We start from the raw sequence: 13,456 nt of genomic DNA, 5'->3' as shown, positions 1-13,456 counted from the left end.
ACGAGAATGAATGACAGAAACAGAGAAAAGAGAGAAGGTCAGCGGAGAAGGGCTAAAGGTTAATTTCCCGATTGCCAGGATATGAAAGGTAATGGCCCCAGATGCCTGTGAATTTCCTTTCAAAAGAGGCATCATCATTTAATGCACTCTTTTATTAACACTCTTGCACCAGCTTCTTAGTGATCCAAGATGGTTTTCTCTTCTGCTATTAATATGAGAACAACACGGTCTTCTGATGGACCCTGAAGTTTTCAACACGTTAGGTAAGGGCAGTAAATCTATCAGAAACCCAACCTATTCCTGTTGAAGTCAATAGGAACTTTGCCTCCAATGTCCATGGCGATGCAAAAGATCCAATTGCGATGACTAATGGCATTACTCACATCTTTACTGGAACCTGTTGTTTATGAGCAATTCCAAAATGTTTGTCCAGAGCACTCAATTTAGATGCAAACATTGCCAGCTTGCACTGCACTTTATGATGCCGGGAGCTCTCAAGTCCCGCTGTGTGCCGTGCAGGCTGCCCACTGCTCTAGTTTAAGTGAGGGATTTGCTTTGTGGAGCTTACAAAAGCTCTTTCGTATAGTGAGCGCCATACATTACGGGAAAGCTGGAGGAGTACTCTATGTCTTAGACCAAAAGTTGAAAGGTCTTAGACCAAGCTTAGACCAAAAGCTGAAAGGCAGGTGGAGGAAGTCACGGTCCCCTCGGTCCTTTTCTCCCGTGCCCTTGGGAGATGTTGGACACTGGTGTACAGACCCAGCACCATGTGACTTGTTTTGTGCCCTCCAAATACCCCTAAACCATATTTGACACTTGATCAGAGAGCTGCTCCCCACACAAATGGCACTAACAGAGCCGTGCCTTATCGGCGCATCTCAGAGCACCAGACACGTATACTGCCAGTTTTCAGGATGTGGGATGCAAGATGAATAGATTTCATACCATGACTTCCAAGCCTCCATCCTGGGGCCGCTGATGAACTGCCCCATTCACAGCAGTTATGGCAGCTATTTATGTTAAACAGATTAAAGGCTGAGCGCCTTAGATTTTCTCTGAGTGATGTGTTGTTTCAGCTTCCTTTACGTCAAAATTTGTTTGCGCAATTGAGGAAATACCGTGCTCACATCCCCCCTGGGGGGAAAAGAAACGTTCACGGACTCAAGTTGAGCTGATTTTGTTATGGCAGAGATGTTCTCTGGTGAGGGGCTGGAAAGGTTGGTGCTGTGTGAGCATTACTTATTAAAGTACCTGTAAATATTTCCATGCCTTGTAAGGAGACTTTTAGGGCAGATGCAGTGGGAAGGACTACACCATCTCCTATAGGACTGAGGCAGTTGTGGCCCAGACCCTCTCCCACTGAAGTCAACAACTCAACTCCTAAAAATGAGCTCTGTCAGGAAACGAGTACTTCCTTACGTACCATAAGTTACAAGACTCAAAAGTAATCAACTCCTTATGTTTTTCACAGCTTCGGTATTTATTGGGATTAGAGTCAGATTCTTTGGAAACACTTTCTAGCACTGTTTAAAGACTCAATTTTCTGTTTTATGTCATCTAACCGCTTGGAAGCTTTTGTTCAAAAATAACTGCAAGTATTCTTATGCCACGAGTATAACGGGATGATTGCATGACTACAGAAATCCTGCAAATGTACATAAACAAGGTGACAAACCTTCCTCTGCCTCACGCTTGTGCATGCTCCCTCTCCCCCGCACACACTCTCTGCCCCGTATCATAGATTTGTTCGCATTTTACCACGATCACCAACAATTCTGTCCTCCCTCTGGTAAGAATCCCCCGGGTCAGCGATGGCGGGGAAGCAGCCCTTATTCCCCAGCATTCTGCAGGCCACCAGCCCCAGGGTCCCCACCGCAGACAGATGTTTGCCTCTGCACTTCTGCCGGCAGCACGCCTTGCTCTCCGTAGCACCAAGGGCTGCGACTGCCCGTGCCTCCGAGCGCTGTCCCAAATCGATGGCCTCCTGTTGCTGCACAGACACCTAACTGGAGCAGAGATGTTTATTTTCAAAGTGGGAGACGCCGCTCCCGTGACAGTGTTTTATTACAACGATTTCGATGCCGAACCTGCAATCTGTGCGCCAAGACAAGCCTCCCCTTGATTTCAGCGCGAGCGCTGCCTACCTCGGGATTGCAGAATTAGCTCTTTGCTTTTATTTCTATTGGAAAACAAGCCTGCGCTTGACAAGGAAAAGGCAGTAAGTGGATCATGTCAGGGAGACGTGCTCCTGTGAGAAATTTCTAGCAGGAAAAACCCAGCTTCGGGATGGCAATAAGCTACAGGACTGCAGTGTCGAGGATTCTGGGGAGCGGCACGGTCGGGGACCGCGGGAAGGGGAGCCTGCGAGGTCAGGGGAAAAGCCTCATTCCAACGTGAGCCTCGGGCACCTGTGTGAGAGCCGACACGCGGGCAGAAAGGCTGCAGCCGCGAAATGAAGATTGAAAGCGCCCTCAGGGGAGTTCAGGGGCTCACACGAGCACGCGGATTTCTGCGGGCAGGCGGTGATGTGGCCGCAGCGCGTGCCCCACCCCCAGAAGAGCAGCAGTCCCAGAAGAGGGGCGCAGAGCCTGAGGGGCACGGCGGCCCGCGACCCCCTCGGGGCGCTGAGCTCCAGCAGCCTAAGGACCAGAGAGATAACGGCCGCTCGATATTTTAATTCATCTCATTCCATCGCAGGGCGTGCGCACCACAACCCCCACCCCCACCGGCTTGTAGCTACGGGGCGGGGGGGGGAAGGAGGATGCCCCCGGCCCCCTCCCGCCCCACCTGCCCCCAGCCCAACCCTACGGATACCATTTTGCGCAGGGAGGGGGGGAACCGGGGGTCGGTCCCGCCCGGCTCCGCAGTGGCAGCGCTGCCCCGTCACCTGACCGCCGTGCGCGCGCACCGCACCGCGCCGCCCGCCCCCCCCGCCCGCATCCCCTCCCCTCCCGCGGGGGCGGGGGTGCCCGGTATATACGGCCCCGCCGCCCCCGCCCCTGCCTGCCTCCTGCAGCAGGGGAGGCCGCCGCTCGCCGCCGCACCGCGCCCGGCCCCGCAGGTGGGCGAGCCGCAGCGGGGCCCTCCGGGTGAGTGCGCGCGGTCCCCCCCCCCCCCCCCCCCCCCCTCCGCCGCGGGGTGCGGACCTGTTGCGGGGTTGCGGGCGGCCCCGCTTCTTTCCCCCCATCCCCCCCCCCCCATCACCACGCCCCGGGGTCCGGTGAGGGGCGCGCTGGGGCTGGGGGAAAAGTTTCCGCAAGTGGTGGTGGAGGTGCCGCGCGGGGGTTCGGGGCGGGGGGCGGCCGGGCAGCCGCATCGCGCTGCGGGCGGGGCGGGCGCTGCGGAGGTGCCCCGGAGGAGCCGCTGGGTCCGCGGCGGCGGCTCCTCTCTGTTTGAGTACCGTTTCTTAAGTTATAATCCCCCCAACTTCAGCGAGCGTCGCATCCGCCGCTCCCAGCCCTGCGAGGCGCGGGGCAGAGCACGCCTCGCCTCTCGCTCCGCTCTGACGGCCGCGGGGTGCCGGCGCTGCCCGCGGAGCCCCATCCGTCGCGGGGCACGGCGCGTCTCGGGGCGCTGCCTCGCGGGAAGGTTCCAGAAGCGCGGCGGCGTGGCCGTGGGCGTGCGGCATGCGCCCACCTCCTGCGGCGATGGCTGCGGTGCGGCAGCCCCGGGAGGTGGCACGCGGAGCCCCGCGAGCGCTGCGCCCGGAGCCGTCGCGGAGCGGGCGGCGTCGGGCTGTGCTGCTTTATCGAGGTGCTTCCGAGCAAAGCCCGCGGCTGGGAAGTCGAGGGAGAAAAAAGAAAGGCAGAGGTGGGGATGCTTGCTTGTAACAGTCCTTCCTCCTGTGGTACGGCGCTAGATGCGTGTGTAGCGCTGCTGTTAATGAGCTCTGTGCAGCAGTTCTCTGGCGAACCAGAAACGTGAGGGTGTCTGCTTGAGGAGAAATGGGGTGTTGGAGGAGCCTTTGGATTTCCAGTGTCGCCTTGTGGGTGCTGCCCCCCTTCCTAGCCAGGCGCCTCGCCAAGGTGTGAAATACCTGCTTTAAAGCTTTTTTGTTTCATTTTTTTTTTTCCCCCGAAGCTTTAGCATGAAGGGAGTGGTTACTCATGGATGCGCATTGCAGGTGTTGCTTCAGCTCCTTCCTCTCGATGGTTCTAATGTTAAAACACTCAGCGTGCGCCTCCCGATTCGCTATGTGCCTCACACACACCCTGTTAAAACAAGGTGACATTGGGGGTGGTTGTGGTACCGGTGCCTGATGGCGACGCTTGCAGGGCCGCAGTAACGCCTCTGCTCCCACTGTTGCAGGTCCCAAGATGGCCGCCGCTGCCTGTCCGCCTCCTGCGGTTCGCTGTGACACGTGAGTACCTGGCAAGCTCCTACTGTGGTGCCTTGGGGTCGGGGAGGGGATCTCAGCAGGAGGACTTCTGCCCATCTTTAACTGGGTGGGTTGGTTGCGACAAAGCGGGACTGCAGCACGTTGCAGGTGTTTGGGGTTGGGGTGGGTAGCGCGTGAAGGATTCCACGCTTCGTGCCATAAAAGAACAGCGAAGAATGCACCCGTGTTTCCAGTGCTTGCATCACCAGCCCCTATTACTTCACATCCACAAGTGAGATGTGTTTCCATTGCCTTGTGGCGGTGCTTTGGCCTTCCTTGAGCCGTTGGGATGTGGCAGGTAGGTACCTGGGGATGGCCTTAGTGCCGCTGGGGGCAAACCGCAGAGCACAACCAAGTTATGGTAACGTGTGTCACTTGTTTTGTGGGGGAGCCGTGGCATTTGTGAAATAAGAATGCAGACCGCCTTACCATTGAGAAACGTCTTCCTGTTTGCAAAGGGTTGGCCGTGTTGCACTGTGGGTTAATGGGGTTCTGTCAAATACACACGGTGGAGTATTGGTGTAACAAGGAACTCCTTGCTGTGCCTGTATCTCTGCACAGCAAGCCATGGTCCTGAAAGCTGAGTTCTGTAGGGATGTGCGGCCATGTCTGGAGATGCAAACTCCTCTTTAAAAGACACTGCGAAGGGGAAAACTGATGGATAACCCATCAGGTGGGCTTAGAAGTAGATGGCGGGGGTGGCCAGGCCTGTCTGGTTGCCTTCCCTTCAGCGCATCCAGCTAAGCAATGCGCTGTAGGGCTGATGCTAACATGGCGTTGTTGGCTTCTCTGAAGCTTGCCTTTCAAAGGACAAATAAGGGCTATGTGTCTTGTTTTCAGTTCAACTAGGTTACATAGAGAGTCCAAGGAGAGCGTGATACTACCTGAAATTGCTTTGAGAACAGAAAGCGCTATCTGCACCTTGTCAGTGTCTGTGGTATTTTCTGATAGCATGCATTTTGGTATTTAATGCTAAGATAATGTTGCCTGAAATCATTCACATAAATAGCAATCGAGCAAATCTCAATGTTTTTCCATGAGGAATTTGCTGTTCTTATGAATTAGAAGCTCAAATCCGTGTGTTTAATGAAAGTTATATAACTTGAATTTTAAGAAGTTTTTAACATGCTTTCCACATACCGTGCCTTTGTGTAGCAGTGCCCATATATATGCGTGGTGCTGGGAGAGGAAACAATAACACTTAATTTGCTTTGACCACCAGTATGTCATACGGAGATTGAAGCAGGCTGTGCTTTGACGAAGGTAGGGAGGAAAACCCTTGCTGAAGATGCTCTCAGGAAGAACAACTAATGTACGCATCCCTGTCTTAGGGCGTGGGGGAGCGGGTGCTTTGGAGGAGGGTTATTTTTGCTGCTGGTAATTCATCATTTGTTGAGAACAGGTTTCCTAGTTTGGGAGGGAGGGGTGGGAGGTGTCATTGCAGGAAAAGGTCAGCGCCGTTCTGCGCCTTCATTGTTTCATTCACGAGATTTTTCTTTCTCATCTGACTTGCCGAGGTATTCTCTGGGAGGGAGAGAGGAGGAAACGAGCACGTTTCTGAGATGCACGCGTGTATTAGAGGGGATGCTTAATTAGGAGACAGTCATACAGCCCTGCAGCCTGATGGAGTGAAACCACGACAGTCCTGAGTCAGCTGGGTGGGGCACAATGCAGCGCTAACTGTGTGCCTTTTGTCTCATAAAAATGCCTGAAACAAAGTGGTTGTCTGGCGGCGGGCGGCTGCCTGACCTCCGAAAGGCAGCAAAGTTAATGAAGGCATCGCAGCCCTGCGCTCTGCCGGCCCGGTGCTGTGCCGGAGAGCCACGGCTCGTCCGCCCGCGTTGTGCCGCAGCACGGCTGCTTGGAGCTCCGGAGCTGATTGATGAAATTACTGCTAAAGCCTTGAGCAAAGGGCTGCTTTCCCCGATTCTCCTTCAGGTTCCTTTGCCTGTGAGCGTGGTGAATTAACTTGGTGAGTTCCACGGGGTTGCTGGAAAACAGAAATTCCTGAGCTGCGCAGTAAGTCTCCTGTATTACCGAATAGTTGGAATTGCTGGGAGAATCGCAGCGAACCCCGTGCGTTATCTGAGTTAAATGTGGACATTGTTTAAAAGCCTCACTTAATGGGGTAAAGCTCTGTTAAATGCTCTCGCTGGAAAAGTGTTTGGGCTTTTCTAAATGCTGAAAATACTGCATGGTAATGGAGGAATTTCCAGCATTCCGTAAGCTGGATGCTTACGGGGTGCTGTTGTCTTAAAGCTCTAGGATGTAAAATCGAGTCTAATAATCCCAGCTGTGTGAGCAGCTATTTCTTTCGCTACATTTGCAGCAGTATAAAACGTGCAGCTCCTGCGAGGCTCGGGGAAGCCTGCACCTATTGAAAACTGCCTTGTGCGGGAGTCTGATGGAGAAGATGATCAGTGCGAGGGGCATCTTAAGCACTGTAAGGTATCCCGCGAATAATAAAAGTAATAATCGTGTCAGCTTGCTCGTCCATTCCGTGTTTAATCGCTTCCTTTGCACAGGATTGAGGAGTTTCCCCTAGAAATTAATACTTGCTGTCAGTGCTCGGTGACAGCTTCGCTGCCGGAGCGCAGGAATCTGTGGTTGGTACTTTGAGCGGAGACGAACAGAATTCAATTTGCATGCATCGAAAAGAAAATGGTGGCTTCGCATCTCTCGGAGGCTGAATAGGAAACCGATGTGGTGACGTCCTAACGCTGAGGCACTGTTCTGCAGGGGATAATGCCCACGCTGGAGTGTCATCATAAAATTAGAGCAACTTTAAAACGAGCGGTGAACGTTTCGGGAGGCGGCTTCTTTCTGCTGCGCTTAATATGTGAATGTTACAATGGGTGTCTGCGCTAACAGAGCCCACTCAGAAATTTAAATGGGGAATTGGCTACGGAGGGAAGCACGAGTGCTATCCAGGAACTGATTTTTGTGAGCTCGCTCTAGGATATTCAGTGGTAAGATGAAGAAGTATAAATGGTGAACGGTACGTATTTATCATCTGTGCGGTATTGATCTAGATGAAAAGGAAACAAGTAAAAATCAGCATTTCAAATAGAACTTAAAAATGAATCCGCAAGATTTTGAAACCTGTAATCAGTGTAAATTGGAGGGGAGGGAAAGGGAAGGGATTGTGGGAACTGTTGCAGGAGGAGAGCACATGCTCTGCTTCTTCAGCTGTGCCTTTAGGAAAGTCATATCGCGATGGAGAAGATAAAGCGGCTACTAAATGTACTGGGCTTCACATCAGCTGGTAGCACTGCCAATTGCACGGCGTGTTTCTGCAGACCAGCGTGCTGCGTCCGTGCTTTGTCTGAGCAGCAGACCCATTTGCAAAGCTGTTTGTCACACTGTTGTTTTCATTCTAATAGGGCTTGTATGGAAATATTCCTGCAATGCACCTAAAGAGAAGACGAATGGCAGCGTTGATGGGAGGTGGCAGATCGTAACACAGCGTGCGTGTGGGGCAGAGGGGTGGTCCGCTCCCTCTGTCACGAAGGGATTGGTGTGGTTTTGTTTAAATACGGTGCATGTTACACCAGGCTAATGTCAAGATGAGCACGCTGCTTATGGACTCGGGGTCCTGCCCCGAGGTAAATAGTGAAGATGGTTTGTTTGCCCGGCTGGTCTTGCTGTGTGGGGAAAAACAGCTGGGAGTCTTGTGCTGCTTTCTCTTTAATCGCTTGTCTCACAGATAAGTCGGCTCTGATTTGGAGTTTCACTGGAGGAGCAGTTCGGCTTAACAAACCAGTAGACTTCCTGGATTTAGTTTTACTTCAGCTGAAGTCCCATTTTAAATTTTTATATTTAAACAGCAAAACCACTTAGTTCGTTGGGATGTTTCATTTTGAAATATAGCTAATGTTGCAATTGCTTTTATGGGCTTGTGCTGTTCAACCTCCGCAGCAAATGCAGACCTTAGCAGTTCAACAGTATGCTGTTAGTTTTGTGCGAGCTTGGAATTTCCCTTTTTAAAGCAGAAGGGAGGAAAACATGAATGAGGAAAAGGGGGATGGCTTTTTTTTAACCTCATTGATGAAGAACTACTTTCCTTTCTGAATAGGTCAGGTTTCTCAATCTTCCTCACCGAAGGATGGCACTTCAAGGAAGGCAAGGCTTAGCATATGATGTGGATTAATGCAGAGGAGGGTACAGGGCTGTACCAAAGCTCCCCGGTGTGCTAATGCACTGTCACCATCCTCCTGTGTCTTGGTATCAGGAGGCTGCAGCCTGCTGGAGCCACACTGCTGAGGTGTCCCTGGTGCAACAACTGACCTTGGGCACAGATATGCAAGCCTCTCTCCAGCACTGCTTTCCCATCTCAGAACCGGGCAAGGCAGTGGGGATGTTGCTGATGGAGGTGCTCTGAGGTCTGGTGTTTGTGGTCTTCTAGGGAGAAATGCAAAACATGCTCCTGCTTTTTAAGGCTGAAGTGGCTTTGAGTTCTTGCTCCTCAGAGCCGTGTAGGCTCATCCACAGACCAAGGGTGGTGTTCTCAGAGAGGAGTTGATCCTCAGGTATCAGTATTGGAGCCTGCATGTGGGTTCGTGTGCAGCCTTCTTCTGTAGGAAGAAAGGGATTTTCTCTGAAGTGAAAGCAGTGCCTGGTGATAGGGAAGCTCTGTGTTCCTTTGCCTGAGAAGGGGCTGTAGCACTGCGTGGAGCAGGGCAGCTGCAGGGTGGATGCAGTTTATGGCTGTGAGTGATGCTCCCTGTGCACTGCGCTCAGCAGGAGGGCTCTGCAGCCCTCTGGCTTTTGCCCCTGGACAGCATCACTTGCTGGATTATGGAGGCTGTCATTTCTCATCGCTGTCTCTGACTGTCAGAGGCAGTCCAGCGCTCCATACAAAGCTATGGGAGCGTTGTGTATGGTGAAGAAATAGCTTGTAGGGCTGGCAGGCTTTAAAGTAAGTAAAGTGAGTCTGGTTTGAAACGGAGTCCTGACATGGTGGCTTGATTCTGCTCATTAGTCTGCTGTTTTTCTGCCCTTGATGAATCATAGACAAGGTTGGAAAGGACCTACAAGACCATCTAGTCCAACCGTGCTCCTATCACCATTACTACCACAAGCCACTAAACCATCTCTCGTAGCTCCTCATCCAGACGCCTCTTGAACACTGCCAGGTATGGCAACTCCACCACCTCCCTGGGCAGGCCATTCCAGCACCTGACTACTCTCTGAGAGAAAAAGTTTTTCCTCATGTCTAATCTCAACCTCTTCTGGTACAACTTGTAGCCTTTTCCTGCCTTCAGGTGCCACTGCAAGGTGGGAGGAATGTCTCACGGTGGGCGAACTGCACAGGCTCAATGTTAGCATCACTCAGGAGTGATGAGCAGTTGGGTGCCCACTGTGCGCCCTATACTGCTTCTTGTGTTAAAACACAGGGGCTTGCTGTCTACTCATGCAACACGCAGCCTTCTGGAAGCCTACTTTTCCTTCAGGTGTATTTTCAGCACCATGGAAACAACTATATAAAGCCCATTGGCTTAAGGATAATCAGTTGCTTGTGTGCTTCTCAGCAGACATCCTTCCCAGGATGTCCAGTCTGGGATGTCACAGGAGAGGTGCGGGCCTCACTCTTTCAGTGTGAGCTTTACATCCTTCAGGGCAGGCCACCTTTTGAACAGGGGTCTGTGGGAGCCCATGCCTCACAAGCAGTGGTGGCGCCAGTTGTAGGAAGCTTCGGGAGGGATCTCTGCCTATACCCTGCCTCAGAATTGCCGTCAGAACACTTGACAGCAGTCTAATGTGTCTTGGCTGGTGCGCATTTTCTTACTGCTTACATTTAATGCTTTGTTGGTTATTTGGGAATAGTATGATGGAAGTTTAAGGGGGCTGTATTTCTCTGGTTGCGCAGTGCTGAGGCGATAAGAGGATTTTGCTGCACTGTATGATGCAGCATCCCAGTGTAGCTCAGGGGCACAGCAGCTTACCTTTGTTGGTGCGTGTGGCTGTCGGATCCTGGCATATGTTGGATCATAACATATCAAATACCAGGAAACAGCAGAACAAAACCCTTCCTTAAACATAAAAACTTAGCGAATCTCAGAGGCTATAGAATTGCTGGTATTGTGAAAGAAATCTGGCTACGCCAAGCTATTCCCTAATCCCATCTGCCCTGAAGCTTGAGGTGGTGGGGGTACTGGAGAACACTGTGAACTGCACTGGGGACAAAAAGTGCAGCTGTGGTATGTGAGGAAATGTAGGACTGAAGGGCTGCCCTGTTGGCTTTCAGGATGCCTACAGCTTGCCTGGGGGGATCTACACTGGTGCCACCACCTCCTGAAGAGGTTGGTAAGGGCAACTGGGAATTGGTGGGAGCAGCCTTGCTGGGTTTTCTTCATATGCCTGCGAGCAGGAAATGGCAGTGACGCAGGAGATGCTGCTGACGGGCAGAAGTGAGATGGGTTGTGTCACAGGTACCTGTTCTCACATTGTCTGCATTTTGCCTTGTGTTGCTTGATGTCTTTCTAAATAGATCAGGTCAGGAATATATCTCATTTGTATGAATGTGCAGGAAAAACTGTGCTTTGGGGCGTTCTGCAGCTAACTTGCAAGGTGTTCCAGCTGTGTTTCTGTTCCTGGGGGAGTGGGGAGGCAGATGCACTGTGACTGGGAGTGAGGGGAGAGACGGGAGGGTCTGTGTAGAGTAGCACAGAGATACCCCTGCAAAGCCCTGCCATGGAGAGGCTGAGATGGGAGCATGTGGCTCAGCACATCAATGCTAGGGTGTGGTGCTTCCCCTCTTCATTAGGCATTTGTTTGCTTTGAGGCTCTTCCTCTCCACCCTCTCAACCCAGGGTTAATCACCCTACTGCAAAGCCACCCCTGGAGGCTGAGCCCCATCCCAAGGGGCTCCTTGTTTCCTGCACAAGGCTCCCTGTGCTGCCCAAGCACAGTGTGGTTTGGAGCCCCATCCCTTCCTTCCACACACATGGGGAGGGGGTTTCCAAGTGCCACCCAAATGCAGCAGTTCCCGAGCGTGAGAATCCCTAATATCTTATTTCAGTGGAGAAAATGAGTAGGAAGAAGGAGAGTGTAAGGAGTGCGCTTGGCGAGGACTGAAGGGTGTGGCTCAAGCATCAGTAACAAATGCTGTAAGAAAAAAATGCTCTTTGTTCTGCAGTCAGGTGGGCTGACAACTCTTCTCACTCCGTCCCTAGCATGCATAACGCCCATTGCAATTAGGAGAACGGGGAAGGCTCGGCGTTCTGAACCTGCTGTAAATGCAGTGAGCACGGGCTTTCATTCTCTGCTCTGCTCCCCCCTTTTTAAGACAAGCCATTAAGTTGCAAAGCTCATCAGTATCACGTTTGGTGTATGCTTCATACTGCTGCATTGTTCTGATGGCAGTGTTTTGTGTGCTTCACATGGCCGCGTAAGTTAAAACTCGGTAGCACTAAAACACGCACTGTCCTTGCATGCGACTGGAATTGGCTCAAAGAGTGCATTAAGCGTGTTAAAAATGTGTGTATCTGTACATGCGTGCAGTACAGCAAATCAGCTCATAATGACAGTCTTGCTAATTAGGAAATAATTTGAAAGCTGCTCCTTATAAGCTACTCGTGTCTGGCAGTTCTAAGTGCTCTTTTGAAAATACAGTGAAGTTGCTTTTAGGTTTATTTGGTTCTTTTAGATTGCTACAATGCTAAAGGAGCATTTTGAGTTCAAAAACGCATTATCCTCTCCCTGCTTTGTTCTGCTGCTGTGAGTTGGTTTGATGGTGTGACTGCGGCGTTGGTTTCCCCAGCAAGGCACTGGAACCAAAACTTGGTCTCTGCAGCCGATGGCAAGAAGCTAAACCTGTGTGTAAGTGCACGCTGCCTACTTGGTTGGGAGAATCAAGCGGGAACGAACCTACAAAGCAATAGGAAGATCCGCGTAAAATGCACTCCCCTTCCTAATCCAAGTAAATTCTTCAAGTCCAGGGTCGGGAATTCAGGTGGCTTTTTATTTGGTGTGTCTGTATCTACGTGTGCGTATTTTCATCTCTCCTAAAAAATGTCGTATTTCTTCTGGAGGGGGGAAGAGAATCCCACTCGCAAATTTACATCTTGTGACATTTCTTATGGCTGTGCGCTGGCTGATGTACTGCTAGAGGCCAGCCCATCATTTCTTGGTAAAAGGAACCTTTCAGCTCGGTTACCTCCTGGAGAGAGCTAATTTTCCAGCAGTCGGGCTCGATCTGGATAAGTAATTAGAGCGCGCGTGAGAGAGATGAAGATGATGGCGTTGGCACTGCCTGTGATTCAGTTAATACAGTGCCTGTGCTGCCGTGGCTGCGGCGCGGTCTCCAGAGCCGCAGAGGCGAGCGGCAACAAAGCCAATCGCTTGCATTTGTCTTGGAAGAATTAGCGGCACTTCTCATTCACGCGCCGGGCGCCAGCGAGCAGCTGTGGCGTGCATCTGCAGCGCGAGGCGGTGATGCTCGGCACGTTCGCGCTCCCCACCCCCCGAATATGCCAAACCGTCGTCGTGCAATTAATTGCGGGGTGCTGCCGTCCCGAAGGAGAGCTCGTGGTCTGCAGCTTTGTGCCCCGCAGGGGTGCGTGTTTGATTTCCAGTTAGGGTCATAGAGCAGATGGGATGAAGTCTGTCTGGGCATTTCGGGGCTTTATAAACGCCGGTCTGAATTACCTGGAGGTAGCGCTAAACTGAGGAGGAGGAGAGAGGGCTCTGCTCCCTTCAGTGAGATAGCTCTTAGCATTGGCAGAAGAAACTGAGCTAAAGCAAGCAGCATTCTTGTACTATCTTGTAGGATGTGTTTGTTATCAATGCAAACTTGTTCAGCCCTGTGCAGGGTGATTAAGGGGTTAAAAATACATCTTAGCTTTGCTTCGTGCCCAGTGGTAGCTTGGTAGCGTTTACACGTGGATCAGATTAAAATAGGTCAGTGTCCTCTGTGGCGGGTCCTTTGGCACTTTGGTGCACGGCTGCACCTACCATGAGGATGGATGAGCCTGGAAGAGCTCTGTGCATTAACAGAACCACAGCCTAGGGATACTTTGGGATCAAAGTCCTTTATTCATCAACTGAATCAAAGGCTTGACAGGGAGACTTTGTCAT

General features: G+C 51.8%; 1 protein-coding gene across 1 annotated transcript in view; it reads left to right on the top strand.

The window, feature by feature from the left end:
- Nucleotides 1-2,761: 2,761 nt before the first annotated feature.
- LOC121113113 (basic proline-rich protein-like) overlaps nt 2,762-13,456 on the top strand; it is a 55,523-nt gene continuing 44,828 nt past the window's right edge. The window contains exons 1-2 of the mRNA XM_046937576.1: nt 2,762-3,089; nt 4,309-4,360. Coding sequence (XP_046793532.1) covers nt 2,762-3,089; nt 4,309-4,360 — 380 coding nt within the window. The remainder of the gene's footprint in view (nt 3,090-4,308; nt 4,361-13,456) is intronic.

The sequence above is a fragment of the Gallus gallus genome, chromosome 2 (genome assembly GCF_016699485.2).
Source record: "Gallus gallus isolate bGalGal1 chromosome 2, bGalGal1.mat.broiler.GRCg7b, whole genome shotgun sequence".
Taxonomy (NCBI): domain Eukaryota; kingdom Metazoa; phylum Chordata; class Aves; order Galliformes; family Phasianidae; genus Gallus; species Gallus gallus.
The sequence above is the reverse complement of the archived record's forward strand: the minus strand, read 5'-3'. Positions and strand labels throughout refer to the sequence as shown.